Here is a 19,841-nt window from a genome sequence, read left to right as displayed (position 1 = left end):
TGGGCAATGGTGCACCCTATGAAGTCAAACATGTTTTAGTAGATTGGATTTTTTTCCATCATTGCCTTGGTGTTCTGTACAAATACCTTTTCCTGCTGCTGTGAAAACAGGTTGAAAGATAATATTTTTTTTTTACATTTTTTAAATTGAGCTTTCTATTTCTGTAGGGTATAAATCTCTAGAATACAGTATTGCATTCATGAAATACTGGTATAAAAGGGTTCTCACTGTATATTATACCTACTCTTACCCACAGTTTTGGATATTCTAACATCTCGCCTTGTATTTCTTTAATTATTATGGGATAGCTGGCAGGTCTAATTAAGTAAACGGCGATAGATTTATATATACCGAATAGGCAATGTAAATTTTTTATTGTAATGTATAAAAGGTAACATTTAATGGGTTGCGCCTGTGTCAGCACCATGGACAGGGTATAACATGGCGTGTAGTCTGTTGTAGGATGTATAAAGGATGCTATAAATAAACTCAAGGATCAGGTAGAACACTTGATAGGGATCTGTTACTTGTAATTTATAATAGCATAAAGTATTTCTGTAAGTGTTTAAGGCAGCCATTTATCTATAAAAACATCCAAACTTATTTTTCAGCTTTTTTTGAAACATTGAGGTAAAAATAGTGAATTTTGGAACCAAGATGAAGCAAGCAATAATGTTCTGGCAAGCACAATAAACGCCTTTGACAAGAATTTGACCCAGTCCACACAGTTATTTATGTAACTGTACTTAAAATTCATGTTTATTATTCAAACTCTCCATAATACAGAAATGCATATTAAAATGGATATGCAGTGATGCAAGTATGTGGCCCCAGCATATGTGTTTAGAATAGTATCATGAGCCCAGTAACATCCTTGCATGACTTGTATCAATAATACCCAGAGATGTCTCTGCTGGCATCTCACTCTTGCCCTATTGTTAAAGTCTGTGTCTCTTCCCCTATTATTTAGAAATGTCTTGTAAATTTATGCATGTTTTGGCACATGCTAAATTCACAAAAAAGAAAAGAACAATCCTAAATATGGTAAAACAAAAGTCTCTTCCATTCCTGTTATGTTAATATGTTTGGAAACTCTCATTCATTGCAGTAGAGGAGTATTTATATACAGAGTCGCCTGCCAAGATATGTTTTGCATTAGCAGGCAGGCAGCCTTTTTTTGTTTCCTTAAGTTATAATCAAAGTAAGTGTCTAATAGTTTTCCCTACAATATTAAAGGTGTTTAAAGCAGTAGTACCATTTAGTATGATCTACACTGAAAGGGAGTTCTTTACTTTGGACCATGTCATCAGGATTACTTCACTGTTACGTACATATTCAGATAGCCTGCTGGGGTTCTGATCAGGTCTGGTCTGTAGGAAAACCTGCAAATAACGATGCACAAAAGAATGCTAAACTGAGATAAGAATCCATGTGAACCTTTCTCTCGGCAAGTTTAGATTTCTCTGCTGGATTATGTGAAAATTGGTTTTCCAAAGCTAGAGAACACTCTTAAGTGCTTTATGTCGCATTGTTAATGGGCCTGTCAATAAATGGCAACACCGACATGTGGGGCATCCCTAATAACAAGTTAAAACAGCCCCCTTTGGCTTCAGAGTGTTTGGCCACTGAAAGGGAATGATTATTTATGGGACTCTGACACAGCGATTCTGTCAAAAAGCACAACCAATCAGAGCCTGCTGTTACAGGTCTTGGTAGATTGGCAACTATGTAATTGAAGAATTATTCAATGTTATCTATAGACAATTGTTAACATTAACCCCTTAGCGCTCCGCGCCGTAGCTGTACTGCGCAGCTTCCGACGATTAGCGCTCAGCGCAGTACAGCTACGGCGCGAGCGCATAGGATTTTAGAATTGTCACCACGTCTCGCGACGTGGTGACATCGGGACGAGATTTGGGTGACAGAGGCAGGAGGAGTTCCTGTCTCCGTCACCCGACCAATCAAATCGGTCCCGCCCGCCGATCGCCGTGATTGGCCAGTCAAACCTGACTGGCCAATTACAGCGATTTTGGGCTAAAAAACGTGGTTTTAGCCCCTTCCTCTTCCTCCAGCGCCACCATTTTGGTTTGGTATCGCTGGAGAGAGGAGAGAGCGTTACTGTGTGCACCAAAATACACTTTTACACTATAAATAGTGTTCTGATCCTTATCTGATCCCTATTGTTCCCTACAAATTCCCATCCCTATCTGTTTTTTCCTGTGTCCTGTGTGATCGCCTTGTGTGATCCCACGTGTCTTCCGTTTTTCCCTGTCTGTCCCTTCTGAACCCAAACGCACTTTTCAGTGCGCTGTGTTAGCGTTGTTCTGCACTGGACGCACTTTTCAGTGCGCCGTGTGAATAGCGCTGCACAGAATCTTTAGCAGTCTTAGCGGTAGTTAGTTTGTCTTAGGGCAAGCTAGGTGCATTTGTAGCGCCTTTTTGCGCGGTGCACATAGGTTTTTTTTCGGTGCCTGGTAATATTTTTTTCCAGAGCGCCCGTACGTAGCTACTTTTTGTGTGTGCCATCTGTGCGGCTGGTCCGTGTGGTTTGGTGTGCATTATCTTTTTTTTTGTGTGCTATCTGTGCGGCTTGTCCGTGTAGTTTAGTGCGCATTATTTTTTTTGTGTGCTATCTGTGCGGCTTCTCCGTGTAGTTTAGTGCGCATTATTTTTTGTGTGTGCCATCTGTGCGGCTTGTCCGTGTAGTTTGGTGTGCATTATCTTTTTTTTTTTGTGTGCCTGCTAGACGGTTTATCCGTGTAGTTTGGTGCACATTATCTAATTTTTCTAGTTCTCTATTTTTTTTGTGTGCAATGTCTCAGAAGACGTACACCGTGTTGGAGGCATATAACATGCTTGCCTCTGACACCGAGTCAGCTAGTGGGGATGATGGTCCCTTTTACCTATCATCATCCTCCTGCTCATCTTCCAGTGACCTGGAAGGACCCCCAAGAAGGCGCCGTAGGGTTCCAGGGACTTCTGCAGGAGAAGTGCCTGGGACTTCTGCAGGAGAAGTGCCTGGGACTTCTGCAGGAGAAGTTTCTGGGACTTCTGCAGGAGAAGCGTCTGGGGCTTCCACTGACCCCACATGGGTAGCCCCAGATAATTATACCCCTCAGGTCCCTGACTTTTTGGGCCATCCTGGAATTAACTTTGACACGACAGGGCTCAGAGCTGTGGACTTTTTTAAGTTTTTTTTTGATGAGGCGCTGCTGAATATTATTATATTTCAGACAAATCTCTACGCTGCACAACATATTGCCCAAAACCCCACGTCCTTTTATGCACAACCCTACAGGTGGACCCCTGTCACTGCAGCAGAGATGCACAAGTATTGGGGCATAATACTCCTTATGGGGATAGTAAAGAAGCCTTCAATCAGGGACTACTGGAGCACAGACATACTGTACCACACCCCCATGTTCCGCATGGCAATGAGCAGGATGCGCTTTGAAGCCATCCATAAGTTTTTGCACTACACTGACAACACACAGTGCCCACCCAGAGGTGACCCCAGTTATGATCGGTTATTTAAGGTCAGGCCCATATTAGATCATTTTAGTGCCAAGTTTGCCCAGGCATATACCCCCGCAAAACATGTAAGCATAGACGAGTCCCTAGTACAATTCAAAGGGAGACTTCACTTCCGCCAGTACCTGCCCAATAAGAGGGCAAGGTATGGTGTGAAGATGTATAAGCTGTGCGAAAGTTCATCAGGGTACACATACAAGTTCAGGGTATATGAAGGGAAGGACTCCACTATAGTGCCCCCAGAATGCCCCCCCTTCCTGGGTGTTACAGGGAAGATAGTGTGGGATTTAGTGCACCCACTGCTGGACCAGGGCTACCACCTCTACCTGGACAATTTCTACACCAGCACCACCCTGTTCAAGTGCCTCACTTCCAGAAATACTGCGGCATGCGGCACTGTACGCAGAAATCAGAGAGGTCTCCCTAAGTCGCTGCTTGGGCAAAAACTTAAAAGGCACGAAAGCAGGGCACTATGCAGCGACTCTGTATTGTGTGTTAAGTACAAGGACAAGAGAGAAGTCCTTGTATTAACCACAATACATGAGCACACCACCACCCCTGTCCCAGTACGAGGTGCCAGTACAGAAACCCCCAAGCCAGACTGTATTTTAGATTATAACAAATACATGGGAGGGGTGGACTTGTCTGACCAGGTGCTTCAGCCGTACAATGCCATGCGGAAGTCGAGGGTGTGGTACAAGAAGCTGGCCGTGCACATCATGCAGATGGCATTGTATAATGCTTATGTGCTGCATCGATATGCCGGCCAGAGGGGAACTTTCCTGGAATTTCAAGAGGTGGTAATAAAGTACTTTCTTTTTGGAGACCAGGAAGGGGGGAGTGCTAGCACATCTGGAAGTGAGGCCCCAACACGTATTGTACCAGGGCAGCACTTTCCAGGAGTAGTTCCCCAAACAGCCAGCAAGGGAAGGACACAGAAGAGGTGCAGGGTGTGCTCCAAAAATGGCATTCGGAAGGACACCATTCATCACTGTGAGACATGCCCAGAAAAACCAGGGTTATGTATGAAAGATTGCTTCCGAATTTATCATACATCCCTGGATTTTTAGAGTACTCTGTTGCTACCCTGACGCACAGCACATCATGCCACATGCCGCACCTTCCCTTCTAAGCCCTGCCATGTGCCCAGCCTGTAGATTACTGTCCCGTATGCTTTACCCGGGAAAACATGCATCATGATTTTTAGGGTGTTTGTCTCCCATGGCAGCAGCTGGGCACAAAATGACATAATAGATATTTTTTACTATGCACTATCCATTATGCACTTTTTCAGGGGTCCACCTGTGGGGTTAAAATGCTAACTATACCCCTAGATTAATTCATGGAAGGGTGTAGTTTCCAAAATAGGGTCAGTTCTTAGGGATTTCTACTGTACTGGCCCCTATTGGCATCTACAAATCTTTCATGATGCCAAAAAGAAAAAAAAAATGTACAATGTCTGTGCTCCAACAAGTTATTCCCTTTTGAGCCCTACCGTGTCTCCATCCTACAGATTATTGCCTCCTATGGGGTATTGCCCTAACCGGGGTAACCCGCAGAATGATTTTTGATGTGTTTTTCCCCAGTGGCATGAGTTGGGCAAAATACTTTTGTCACTTCAATGGCATATTTGATAAATTGCAATACAATTGTTTCTCTGCACTACTCACTTTGTATTAAATTTTAGCCAGCACCTTAGGGGTTAAAATGCTCATACAAGCCTACATACATTCTTTGAGGGGTGCCCTTTCCAAAATGGGTTCACTACTTGGGGGTTTCTATTGTACTGGTACCTCGGGGGTACCCCCCATTACCAATCTAGTGAAAACGAAGCTTGAAAACCAGAATTGTGCTTCTTTCTTCCTGACCCCTGCCGTGTGCCCAGCCTGTAAATTATTGGCACATGTGTGGTATTGCTGTATTTGGGACAACCCGCAGAATGATTTTTGGGGTGTTTGTCTAAAGTGGCATGGGTTGGGCACAGTACACGAGGCACTAAAATGACATTTTTGAGATAAAAACACAATTTTTACTCTGCACCCTTTACTTTGCATTCAATTTTGGCCAGCATGTTGGGGGTTAAAATGCTCATACAAGCCTACATACATTCTTTGAGGGGTGCCCTTTCCAAAATGGGTTCACTACTTGGGGGTTTCTATTGTACTGGTACCTCAGGGGTACCCCCCATTACCAATCTAGTGAAAACGAAGCTTGAAAACCAAAATTGTGCTTCTTTCTTCCTGACCCCTGCCGTGTGCCCAGCCTGTAAATTATTGGCACATGTGTGGTATTTCCGTACTCGGGACAACCCGCAGAATGATTTTTGGGGTGTTTGTCTAAAGTGGCATGGGTTGGGCACAGTACACGAGGCACTAAAATGACATTTTTGAGATAAAAACACAATTTTTACTCTGCACCCTTTACTTTGCATTCAATTTTGGCCAGCGTGTTGGGGGTTAAAATGCTCATACAAGCCTACATATATTCTTTGAGGGGTGCCCTTTCCAAAATGGGTTCACTACTTGGGGGTTTCTATTGTACTGGTATCTCAGGGGTACCCCCCATTACCAATCTAGTGAAAACGAAGCTTGAAAACCAAAATTGTGCTTCTTTCTTCCTGACCCCTGCCGTGTGCCCAGCCTGTAAATTATTGGCACATGTGTGGTATTTCCGTACTCGGGACAACCCGCAGAATGATTTTTGGGGTGTTTGTCTAAAGTGGCATGGGTTGGGCACAGTACACGAGGCACTAAAATGACATTTTTGAGATAAAAACACAATTTTTACTCTGCACCCTTTACTTTGCATTCAATTTTGGCCAGCGTGTTGGGGGTTAAAATGCTCATACAAGCCTACATACATTCTTTGAGGGGTGCCCTTTGCAAAATGGGTTCACTACTTGGGGGTTTCTATTGTACTGGTACCTCGGGGGTACCCCCCATTACCAATCTAGTGAAAACGAAGCTTGAAAACCTAAATTGTGCTTCTTTCTTCCTGACCCCTGCCGTGTGCCCAGCCTGTAAATTATTGGCACATGTGTGGTATTTCCGTACTCGGGACAACCCGCAGAATGATTTTTGGGGTGTTTGTCTAAAGTGGCATGGGTTGGGCACAGTATATGAGGCACTAAAATGACATTTTTGAGATAAAAACGCAATTTTTACTCTGCACCATTTACTCTGCATTCAATTTTGACCAGCGTGTCGGGGGTTAAAATGCTCACCACAACCACCAATAAATTCTTTGAGGGGTCTAGTTTCCGTAATGGTATCATTTATTGGGGGTTTCTATTGCACTGGCACCTCACAGGCCCTGCCAACATGACATGGCACTCTAAATCCAAACGTGTGAAAACGGAGCTGGAAAATCAAAATTTCACTCCTTCCGTTCTCATCCCTACTGTGTGCCCAGTCTGTAAATTATTGGCACATGTGTGGTATTGCTGTACTCGGGACAACCCGCAGAATGATTTTTGGGGTGTTTGTCTAAAGTGGCATGGGTTGGGCACAGTATATGAGGCACTAAAATGACATTTTTGAGATAAAAACGCAATTTTTACTCTGCACCATTTACTTTGCATTAAATTTTGACCAGTGTGTCGGGGGTTAAAATGCTCACCACAACCACCAATAAATTCTTTGAGGGGTCTAGTTTCCGTAATGGTATCATTTATTGGGGGTTTCTATTGCACTGGCACCTCACAGGCCCTGCCAACATGACATGGCACTCTAAATCCAAACGTGTGAAAACGGAGCTGGAAAATCAAAATTTCACTCCTTCCGTTCTCATCCCTACTGTGTGCCCAGTCTGTAAATTATTGGCACATGTGTGGTATTGCTGTACTCGGGACAACCCGCAGAATGATTTTTGGGGTGTTTGTCTAAAGTGGCATGGGTTGGGCACAGTATATGAGGCACTAAAATGACATTTTTGAGATAAAAACGCAATTTTTACTCTGCACCATTTACTCTGCATTCAATTTTGACCAGCGTGTCGGGGGTTAAAATGCTCACCACAACCACCGATAAATTCTTTGAGGGGTCTAGTTTCCGTAATGGTATCATTTATTGGGGGTTTCTATTGCACTGGCACCTCACGGGCCCTGCCAACATGACATGGCACTCCAAATCCAAACGTGTGAAAACGGAGCTGGAAAATCAAAATTTCACTCCTTCCGTTCTCATCCCTTCTGTGTGCCCAGCCTGTAAATTATTGGCACATGTGTGGTATTGCCGTACTCGGGACAACCCGCAGAATGATTTTTGGGGTGTTTGTCTGAAGTGGCATGGGTTGGGCACAGTATATGAGGCACTAAAATGACATTTTTGAGATAAAAACGCAATTTTTACTCTGCACCATTTACTTTGCATTAAATTTTGACCAGTGTGTCGGGGGTTAAAATGCTCACCACAACCACCGATAAATTCTTTGAGGGGTCTAGTTTCCGTAATGGTATCATTTATTGGGGGTTTCTATTGCACTGGCACCTCACGGGCCCTGCCAACATGACATGGCACTCCAAATCCAAACGTGTGAAAACGGAGCTGGAAAATCAAAATTTCACTCCTTCCGTTCTCATCCCTTCTGTGTGCCCAGCCTGTAAATTATTGGCACATGTGTGGTATTGCCGTACTCGGGACAACCCGCAGAATGATTTTTGGGGTGTTTGTCTAAAGTGGCATGGGTTGGGCACAGTATATGAGGCACTAAAATGACATTTTTGAGATAAAAACGCAATTTTTACTCTGCACCATTTACTTTGCATTAAATTTTGACCAGCGTGTCGGGGGTTAAAATGCTCACCACAACCACCGATAAATTCTTTGAGGGGTCTAGTTTCCGAAATGGTGACATTTTGGGGGGTTTTCTATTGTACTTTTACTTCAGGGGCTCTTCAATTACACTGTGGCACCACAAAATATTTGCAGCCAAATTGGCTTTCCAAATTCCCAGTATCGCTAACTCTGTTCTGGACATCGCTGTGCGGGGAAACAGCAGCTGACATCCACATGTCTGGTATCGCCGTACTCGGAAGAAGCAGGGCAAGAAATTAGGAATATATATTTACCTCAAATTCCTTCTGAATGTATCCATTTTAGGGCTAAATTGGAAAGATTGAAATCCAAAATTGAAATTTCAAAATTTCCACTCCATTTTCATATGCTTCCGGAAAAATAATTAAAGGGTTAACAGACTTCTTAAATGCTGATTTGAATAGGTTGAGATGTTAGGTTCATAAAATGGTGTTACTTGTGGGGGTATATAGTACATAAGCCTTTATAGAGCACTTCCAAACTGAATTGATCACCAAAAAGTTCGCATTTTTCAAATTTCAAGAAAATCTGAGAAGTTGCTACTAAAACTTCAAACCTTCTCACATCCATAAAAAAAATGGAAACTTAAAACAAATAATGAATATAAAAAGAAGACCAATGGCAAAAGGTTTCTATAAAAAAAAATTTGTGGTATCACTTTTTGTCTAAAAAGTATAACATTTGAAACTTTGAAAATAGTCATTTTTTTCAAATTTTTCCTAAATTTTTGAATTTTTACCCCCCAAAAAAGGAACGGATCACCGAAATGACACTACTAACATAAACTACAATGTCTCACGAGAAAACAATCTCAAAATCACAGAGATATCTTAAAGCGTTGAAAAGTTATTACCACAGGAAGAGACACTGGTCAAATTTCAAAAAAAAGTTGCGAGCCTTAACCTGCAAACAGGCTGCGTCCTTAAGGGGTTAATCATGCCTTTCCTATGTATGTGCCCATCTGTACTGGTTCCCCCTCTTATGCCCCTAATTTCTGTACATTGCACCTTCTAATCTCACTATTCCCCATCCCTATAGGTTGCCCCCCATTTAACTTTTTATGAGTTTCTTATTTCCAATTGGGAAAAGTGATGTAAATATGCAAATATTTTTGTATAAGGAAAAATCCTTTAAACTAGTGGAATGAAAGATTTTTTTTCATTTGCTGCACATTCACACGCTATGTGACTCAGTTTTTCAAACTTATCTAGGATACATTTTGTGGGAAATGTTCCTTTTTTCCAAACCAGATAAATTTTTTTTTCTAATTTGGCCTGATAGCACTTCTAAAAATAAAACTTTCCAGAAATAATAGAATAAAAAAATAGTCAGTGTCCCTAATTGTTTTGTTTGGCAAAGCTGCCATATTATTGCCATGCAGAAGAATTGGCCCAATCCTGATCAATCATCTGGTTTGAAGATGAATGTTCCTCGGACATATGTTATGAACACAATGTCTTGGAGGCTTTATTTTGCCAGTCGGCATAGCTACATTAACAATAGAGGTCTTACTACTCATTACTTGTGTTTAGGTTACAATTGCTCCTAGCAGAACACAGTGTTTGTTGTTCATACTGTAATAATCATATTAACCCATGTGTTTACATAGAGAAATGAGGGAGAAATTAAATTATCTAATATGTTCTCTATATATGGTATGCTGGATACAGATCAACCCATTCCAATAAAAATAAAACAATATTTCATCCAGTTGCTTTAGATACTTAACCAAGAATAATATTGCTTTATTTCACTATTGACATGAATTGGGATTTTAGATTTGAACTTATAAAATATTAAAACAAAACTTGTATTTAGTGGAAAAATAAAGTATTCTAATTATATTTAATAAGTTGTGCTTACTATGACGCAATAAAGCAAACCGGCTAAAAAACATCTATTTTTTTTTTTAGACACATCTATTTTAGTAAATAATTGTACTTCTTTTGATGGGTCATTTCTGGGATCTTTTTTTTTTTTTTTTTTTTTATACATTTGTGCTGTGATGCTCCTCAGTCATTCCGCAATGAAATAAATAATTACATTGACAACTGGGTGTTACCATACACTTGTATTACATGACATACCATTTGGAAAGGAGAAAGGTAATACCCAGTTGTCAAACAGAAATAACATAAGCCGCTTTATTTTGGACAAATTAAAAGATCACAATCTTTAAGGATTTATTTACATGGGCGTAGTGTTTTAAGTTAAATTCTGTTTTCTTTAGAATATACTGAATGACCGCTTTCTTTCATAGTGCGAATAATGTCCCTGACGAAGAGGTCTTAAATCGCCACTCTCGAAGTGACAGGACCACTTGTGGTCGCTTCAACAAAGATGCAACTTCTAGCCAAGGAGGTTCTTTAGAAAAGAAGATTGAGGAGCTTGAAAAGGTACAAGATTTCGTTCAGCCTCCCGCAGACTAAAACTTCATAGGATTTTATCATTGTATGATTTGTCTATTTCACAGGAACTAGCAAAAGAGAGGCAAGAAAATCTAAGATTAGTGAAGATAATGCAAGACAAAGAAGAGTTAATAATGAAAATGAAGGAGGAAATTGACCTACTAAACAGAGTAAGTGTGTTGCTGATAAACGTTCTTATGAAAGTTTTGCTTAGTTCATGTGTGTGTGAAATGCTAAACATCATGTTCAATGTACATGTTTGTTTATAAAAGCTGAATTTTTTGAGATTGATGAAATGGACAATTTTTAATCTCTTTCAAATTGGGACTATATAACATTGACATTGGTTATACACAGTTAATTCACAATGTAATGACTTGAAAAGGAGAGATGTACCATTAGTAATAAGAATGCACAGAAGGACATTAGTAAATTGTGCTTACCTCAGGTCTGGACATGTGTAACCCAATTTAAGGTCACACCATAAAAGCAGACAGGGGATTACAAAGTAATAAGCATAATTGGATGGAGATTATAACTTCTTCTTTCTTCTCATCACTTTTTTAGCATGCCTTTAATTCTATTAGTAATTTGTTCCCTTAGCCATATTTTGCTAAGGGACTTAGGTGACCAAAGTCTATTAAGTCTCCATCATAGGAACCAAACTGTAAAAAAGGATGAAAGTGCCATAAATGTCCCATAAAACACACACCAACTGCTATTGACAGACTCATTGGGGGAATTTTATGATTGCAGTTATGTCAGTTTTTTGGAATACAAACGTCTCACCATCGTGACTACTTCCGATTTGCAAAAAAAAATTGTGATATTTGCAAAACTGCTCCACTTTTCATTTTAGCCTACTTGCGCCAAATGTATCAAATTAATCCAGAAGTGGTAGACAGATTTATGAAGTGCAACTTTTCAGAAAGTCATAAATGCAGGCACAAATTCACTCCAGCCCTCTCCTGGAATAGTAAAACATAGGAATTTGTGACTTTTTTGTGACTTTTCACCAAAAGGTCTTAAATCCAATTTAGACCAACTTGTAAAAGAGGAGAGATGCAGTGTCATATGCAGTGTCAATCGCATTCTAACTAAATACCTGTCTGACACACAATAGATTAAAGGCCATCTCAAACACATTGTTTCTCGAAAATTTAGATACCGGTATGTGTTTGACTAGATAAAAAAAAACTCACAAAACACCCTACACAGGTCTACAATTTGTTGTGAAACCATGTGTCTTATCAGGTCAGGTGGCACACATAATCAAACAAAGGGGGCTGTGATCCCTACACATCACTGACATGAGTCTGTACAGAAGGTCTGCATTTTTCATGATACTTTTATTTATTCCATGTATCCCTATCTTATTTAATGCAGTAAGACTGTACATACTAGACAGACTTTTCAAATACAGATACTCAAAAATATGTTTTTCTACTGATTGCCTCTTTTCATTTTCTTCCTAAGGATTTGGATGATATAGAGGATGAAAATAAACAGCTAAAGCAGGAAAATAAGACCCTTCTGAAAGTGGTTGGCCAGCTGACAAGATAGAAGACAGATTGACAATTGCTGTGGAAACAACACTACTGATTTTTCTTGAGATATGAGGGGGGTAGCATAGGGGAAATTGGTTATAGGGATCTTAAGGCAACCTCTTCGATGAAGGGGGGTACCCCAAGGCTTTTCAAAATAGTAGAATTGTATATTTATTATTATTATTATAGACTGTGTTCTCTTGAAGGTAACAAATTGCACCAGAGTTTTAAGGTTTATAGATCTTTGAGACAAAAATAATTTTGCACTGTCTGGAAAGTGATCAGGTGACAGTCTAAGTCTGTGCGGTTAATTTTTTTCAATATCCGGACAGGTTATCTTTTACATTCTCTTCACCTCATGAAGGTAGACCCCTCTTATGCAAAATTATATGTTGAAAGTCAAGTTACACGTACATCAAGTTTGCCCAAGGAAAACACAATGGCCAGACTGAATTGCCCCACCCATAATGTCTAGAGAAATTCCCTGAGGACAAAGGGCGAAGGAGAAGGAATGTAAACCTAGTCACTGGAAAGGAATGTCTCGTGTCTGGAGAGTCCTAATCTTTAGGTGTTAAAATCCTCTAAGGTTTCTTTTCTCCTATTTCTCCAAATCTGCCACTTTCTGCTAAAATAGCAGTCAATGAATCAAAGCATCAATGCATTGTCACCTATGCATCTCACCATGTCATCATTAAAGTGGGGGGTGTATATAAAAAGAAATAGTACTTGCATTTCATGATGAAGAAATATATGTTTACATGTTCCTCTAGGTTTTACATTTATCTTACAATAAACTATTAAACATGCAAAAAAAAAATTGGTTGTTAAACATACATCCAGGAGGAAAGTCCATTCTAATTGACCAGAGTTAGTTGTTTACAGTCAGTACAGTTATGTACTGAGGTTTAGCTTTTGGTAAGGGATTCTGTAAAAGAGGTCATTTTGGAAGTAGGTAGTGAAAGAAACTAGTACTTACCGAAGATTTAGTCCAGGCCTCATCCAGTGGCACCGGCATGAGGAGTGAATTGAGCTGGCCTGTTTCATATGCACATGCAACTGATGTCATTGGTGATGAATCCCTAGATTCCCCTCCAGATAATTCTAGCACATGAGAATTTGGCCCATAAATGGCATTTTTCAAAGGGGGAATCTTCTGAAAGCTTTAGCTGCTAGTAGTCTGGTGACTGGTGTGCATTAAAGTAGTCTATCTTTTTCCTTTTGTGGTCCTTGTGCCATGCAGGGTTGTCAGTGCATTTATTGAAGTCTTTGTAGACGATGCTTTATGGCATGCTTGTGTAAACCTCCCTGGACTGCACATTAGTGGATAGCAACATGGTTGGCAATCTCAACACCTGATAAATCAACATACATGATGGACTAAAGCTGTCTATACACATCAGAGGATGAATATAGATGCAGTGTAGGAATTGTTTGTTGGTTAAAATTTAACAATAAACAATCTTAGCCGGTTGAGGTGTAGTCTTCAGAAATTAAGTTGGTAATTTTTAAAATTTTTGTCCCTATAGTTTCTCAAAAGATCTTTCATCCAAAAGCTTGCTTTCCTGGACTATATATACTCAGAAAGATCATTGGTCCTTCAATGGTGGTCAATGACAATGGATGACCGGTTTAAAGGACCAAAATGGGCTGAAATGTGTATTATTGCATATATCAAATGATCATTCATTTGTCTAATGTGTATTTCCGCCTGTAGGATTTTTTTTTTGCTGGCTTCTCTGCTCTAACGGTCACCTCAGATGAGAAGCCTGTGTGTATACCACTTCCCACAAACCTAATACTCATTCATGAAAGAACATGGCTGACCTTTGTAAATGTACCTTGTCATAGATGTTTGTGAAAAGTATAAATATTTTTCTGCTATTGTACATGTTCATAAGTTTTGCTACTCTACACGTCTAAAATAATATCACCTAAAGTAGTTTCTATGGCTGTTCTAGGGCAGAGCTACTTAGCATTTGTTATGAAGTATTATAAAACCTTATACAAGTTTCTTGGTTTATTTGTTGTCTTTTGGTTAACCATGGTAATCACGGCAGCAAGAATGATGTAAAATTAGAGGAATGGCTCATGACCTATACAATAGTAGTCTTGTGTGCCATTTGTACAAAGATTTCGATAAATGCAAAGTCTTTAAGGATATTATGTTCCCTTGGATTAGTGGAATGCGGTTGATAGTTCGGGAAATGTGTTATATTTAGATGAATGAATCATCATCCCTCAAACCTTTGTGGCTTCCTTGTTCTAGGGGTACAGCCACAATGCCTGTTGGAAAAAACACCATACACCTGCAAATTGAAATTAATAGTCAATCCATATTCAGCAATATTAGATTGATTAGATGATTTGATGTTGTATATGCATTTTTACAGCATTTAACCATTTTCTAGCCATTTTCTTTTCTATACACATCTTTGTCACTGCCTTTGACTGTGCAGAATTAAGTGTTGAAATAACGGCAACATTCTAAATTACCATATATACTCGAGTATAAGCCTATTTTTTCAGCACAAACTTTGTTCTCAAAAACCCTAACTCGGCTTATACCCGAGTCCAGAAAAAAAAATTAGTCAAAAGTCACCTTTCCAACGTCACCCGTAGTTCCTATGCTTGTTTCGATGCTCTTCGGATCCTCTTTGGGTTTTTCTGCTCAGGTCCCCTCGCGATGCCGGCAGAGCCGAATAGGACCGGAAGAATTCGAAGAGGACCGAAGGACCCCAGGCAGCATCAGAGACAGATTGGGCAGGCTGTATACTACAGGGGGCTTGTATTCACTACAGGGTCTGGCAGGCTATAGGTTTTCCCAGTTTTTTTGTGTTGAAATTAGGGGTCTCGGCTTATACCCGTGTCAGCTTATACTCGAGTATATACGGTATTTAACATCAAGATTATTCTTGTTGATCTACCTAAAAGCCTTTATTATTGTATAAGAGTTGCATTCACAATTCTGCACTGAAGTCTTGCAGAATTCCCTTCAGGTTCATTGTCTGTATAGATCTGCACCAAGTTCGGTACATTAATCTGATGTAAGAGAAGCTAGTAACTTTGAATGAGTCTTACAGTAAGACCAGAAGAATTGTGACTACAGCTCTCTACTATAACTATGTTCAGTACAGACAAATAATGTGGAGAAATATGTATGTATATATATGACTCACTTCTGCTGTAAAGTGGTGTTCAAAGGTTAACGTGTGCCTTAACAGCAACTGTTTGTGCGCTATTCCTCCTGCTTTTATAGTGAAGAAGGAAGGGGACATCAATGAAATACACATCCTTGCTGCAGTCTAGTATACATCACTTTGTAGTATTAGAACAGGCAACTACAGGCGGTCCCCTACTTAAGAAAACCTGACTTACAGACGACCCCTAGTTACAAACGGACCTCTGGATGTTGGTGATATACTGAACTTTAGCCTTAGACTACAATAAACCTCTATGATAGCTTTTAAATGTTTCTGCAATTAAGCTTTATTAATCCTGGTTCTTATGACCTTTTTAAAATCCGGTTGTCTCTGGAGTTACAATTATAAAATATACTGTTTCAACTTGCATACAAATTCAACTTAAGAACAAACCTACAGAACCTATCCTGTACAAGACCTGTGCCTGTATAAGACCATTCAAAACCACCTGTGTCATATGCTGGCAGTGGCAATAAGAATATTTTATCATCTATATAGCTGACATTGGTTCTTTGTAGATATAGCTGGGTAGAAATAAAACTAAGCTGGTACCGATATACTTGGGTTTGTGAGTGACTTATCATCCGCCATATGTGAGAAAGTGGTTTAGATAGAAATCCTATTTAGATTGATTCAGAAAGAAGCAATATATGGATTACTGATAATAGTTTTTCAAAATAAGAATTCACCAATTTAAATGCTAATAGCAAAATATAAAGCCGAACATTTGGATTTCTCTCAAACGTAATTGAATAGTGGAAATAACAAGATTTTTGTCTATAATAAAATATGGAACTGGTAAAGAATTAGTCATTTCTTGGAGCAAACAGCAACATTGAGGTTCAGAAATTACAGTGACGGTCTCCTACTTCAACCACATAATCTGTGGGATTCCATAAACTATATGGAATATATATTTACTGTCCTCTTTTCCTGTATTCCAGTTTAAGTGTTAACAAAATTGTTCCCAAAATTGCCACATACATCTGAAGCTGCTGTGAGGAAAAAATGTGATGTTTGTACATTGCGGATAAGCACTTTACTTCATGTATAGAGATGTGTGTTCTCCAATTGGTCTGCATCTAACCTCTCAGTGTGGATAAACACTGTATTGTATTCCCATTCTCAAACTATCAATGTACTACAATAAAATGTACAGTACATTCTGCAGAAAGCATGTTATAGAGCAGGAGAGGAGAAAAGATTGATAGGTTCTATGGAAACTTTCCCCAAATTAGGTGTTCATTTACATATTTGCATATCCTTTGCTTAGAAACCGCCATCTTGTGATGGGGACAGTTCAAGTAAAACCAGAATTTTGTAGGGCAAGTTATAAACTTCCAAGAAACGCTAGAAATTCACTGTCCATTTCCATACAAATACCACCTTTTTCCTCATCTGGATTGGGAATTTAGGTACTTTCTGCTCATACTTCTTAAGACAACAGGGTCAGCATTTATCTCTCAATTTCTATGGGTGCATTTATAAACACATGAGGTTTTGCATGTTTACCATGCGTTTAACTGGTTTGGTAACCATGGAAGGATGCACTGTGTGAATGCACCCTATAGAGAATATTTTGGTAGGACTTAAAAATGAAAATTGTATTCTGTATCATTTCTTCTGAGTGTACTACAAAATGTGAAACAATTGTATTCAGATAAGTGTGTAAATTAGAATATACTGATTTTGCAATTACTTATTCCATCTGGCTTTTCTAGTTTGCACAGTCATGGACCTTTCAGTTCTTATATACAGAGTAATATACACAGTGTAGTGCATGTACAATGTTTACCTGTCACACATCAATAAAGAATTGACACTATCTCTATGATTGATTTTTTTTTTTTTTCTCTCATATCCTTGAAGTAAACTTCTCTGGTTTTCAACTATATTCAGTATTTGCTCATCTATCTGCATTAAAGGGATTGCCTATGTTTTATGTTCCAATGTAAGCCACTTTATCTCATGTTTTTTGTAAGTTGGGGGGGGGGGCAGGATATTAGGTAATTTACCAATGTACATGTATTAATAGTTCTCCACCGCTTTCTTGATATTTAAGGTGAAGCCTCCTGTCATTTACCTCATGAGCCGGACACTCCTGTCTATAAAATGGCCATGAGCAATTGCCCTGCCAGGACCTTATGATAATATTCATAAATATAAGATTAAGGTCTAGGCAGGGAGATTGTTCATGGACAGATAGATATCACATGACTCTCTGTCTGTGGCCATTTTATGGACAGGAATATTTGGTTGATAAGCTAAAAGACAAGAGGCTTCACTTTACAGATCAAGAAAGTGGTGCAGAACTAGATGTATAGGTAAATTACCTAATTTCCTGCCCCCCACACATTACAAAAAACATGAGGTAAAGTGGCCAAATGCTTTATATTCCGTTCTCTGCGCTATCCTCATAGAACATAAAAGGATCATAAGCAATGTAATAAAGGGGTGCTCCAAGTTCACAAGGGGGGGTAGGCGCTCTTGTTGAATTGAAATCCTGGTCAGACTTGTTCCATGTAAAAAATAAATAGTGATGAAGTAAAATTCCAATAACATCATATTCATTCTTGGTATATAACATTAAATCTCCCCGTTAGAAAAATATATATATATAAATGGCTTCACAATAAAACTGTACCATGGGTGAATAAAATGGAATGAGTGCTGGGCCATCTGTATTGTGAACTGTGTATATGTGTATATATGGAAAACTCAACCACCTTCACAGAGGAGGGTAAGTCACATGTAAGTCTATTCAATGTTTTCCTTACATATTCTCTCATGCTTACAGAAGGTCTGCCTGTGTAATGAAGCATGTGATATTCTACCTTTCTGGAAAAAAATGTGCTGATTCATGATGCCTTTTGTGAAGGTCTTCTAACAGATTATTATTGGTTAGAGCTCAAAAGAAAATATTCAGTGTTATCATACATCTACACCGCACACAGACGGTTAGTTAACCTTCCTGGTGTACTATGAAGGAATATGGCTACATGGTTATTTCTAGTAGGAGCCATGTGATCTTGTTTGAGAACATTCACCCAAGTGTGGGTACAGTAAACTAGAAGTATCCAGAGAAATGTGTATTATGTTGTGTAATAATAGTGTTAACTGGGCCTAATTTCCAAGGAGTGAATACCTGTTAACATCTGTGCTTGGACTTCTGCTATATAATTCTGTCACAAAAATGATAATAATGGAAGACTAGCAAATCTCTTAAAATGTCAATTAATATTAATGAGCCTTCGTCTGGCTTCCGTTAGTGTGCGTTTGCATCACTTCCATTTTCTATTATGGAAGTGATTATGGAAGAAATAGCTCGCCAGATCCCATCCAATTTTTTAAACAATCTTAAACTTATTGGCCACTAACTTCATTAGGGAAAGTATAAGACTCTATAAGGTACATCTGTATTATACTTACCTTGTTTATGGATGTTTGCCAAGGACATTCGCACCCCTCCAAACAATGAATTTTCAGGGAGTAGGCATGCAGACAGTACTGACTACATGACCCCTTCCATCTGCCGGAAGCCAGCAGGACATGGGACCCTAGTCCTGCTGCTTGGAAGTCCTGTGACCCATAGCAAATTAAGATCAGGGTAAGTACAATATTGTTGACCCTAATTGGGTCTTATACTTACTAAAGTTGCTAAAGTTTCTATTCTCTAACAAATTATGTTACTTATGTGGATGTGTCCAAAACTCTCTGCTTATTTCCTCCATAATATATCTTTAAAGTGTAGATTTTTGTGTTAACAAAATAAACAATGACAGGCATCAGACAAAACACGCATAAAAATGGGAAAATTTTTCACAACAAAATAATTGTGTAGGTATCCTAATATTTGCACTGCCCCCCTTTTCTCTTCCCAATATGTTCAAAATGTATTTCTTAGACAATGAAAGATGTGAAAACTGTGTATGAGCATTACTACTTTATTATAGACAGTTAGGACCCTACATTGTTATCACCCACAAAGCATAATAATTGTAGAAGCGTTTTCTAATGCTAGATAACGGTAGGATTCCATCTTATAATTTAAAGCAGATTTTGAGTTGGTCTTCTGCTTCTACTCACTTTTTAGTTTTCTGCTTCTAAATCCACTCCAAAATGCACCTGTGTATTCGTTGCACAAAACAACATTTATTGTGTAAAATCTTAGTTCAACTTTTTTTTAGTTGTAGTTGTACATCCTAATCGCAAATTCTGGGGTGCCTTTATGTGCCTCGTTCCAGTTGAGCTTATTTTCCTGAAATGATGAAATATTTTTTTATATCCAGCTTGGAAAGAGCACTACTGCATGATATAAGCATAACTCCTCTTTGTAAACAT

The 19,841-nt window shown here is 39.2% G+C and overlaps 1 protein-coding gene across 3 annotated transcripts in view; it reads left to right on the top strand.

The window, feature by feature from the left end:
- PAWR (pro-apoptotic WT1 regulator) overlaps positions 1–17,327 on the top strand; it is an 85,367-nt gene extending 68,040 nt beyond the window's left edge. For all 3 annotated transcript variants that reach the window (XM_072146799.1, XM_072146798.1, XM_072146800.1), the window contains exons 5-7: positions 10,606–10,741; positions 10,819–10,923; positions 12,230–17,327. In XM_072146799.1, coding sequence (XP_072002900.1) covers positions 10,606–10,741; positions 10,819–10,923; positions 12,230–12,316 — 328 coding nt within the window. In that variant the 3' untranslated portion in view covers positions 12,317–17,327. The remainder of the gene's footprint in view (positions 1–10,605; positions 10,742–10,818; positions 10,924–12,229) is intronic.
- Positions 17,328–19,841: the final 2,514 nt, after the last annotated feature.

This window comes from Engystomops pustulosus, chromosome 4, assembly GCF_040894005.1.
Source record: "Engystomops pustulosus chromosome 4, aEngPut4.maternal, whole genome shotgun sequence".
NCBI classification, from domain to species: domain Eukaryota; kingdom Metazoa; phylum Chordata; class Amphibia; order Anura; family Leptodactylidae; genus Engystomops; species Engystomops pustulosus.
This window is presented reverse-complemented; position numbering and strand designations above follow the sequence as displayed.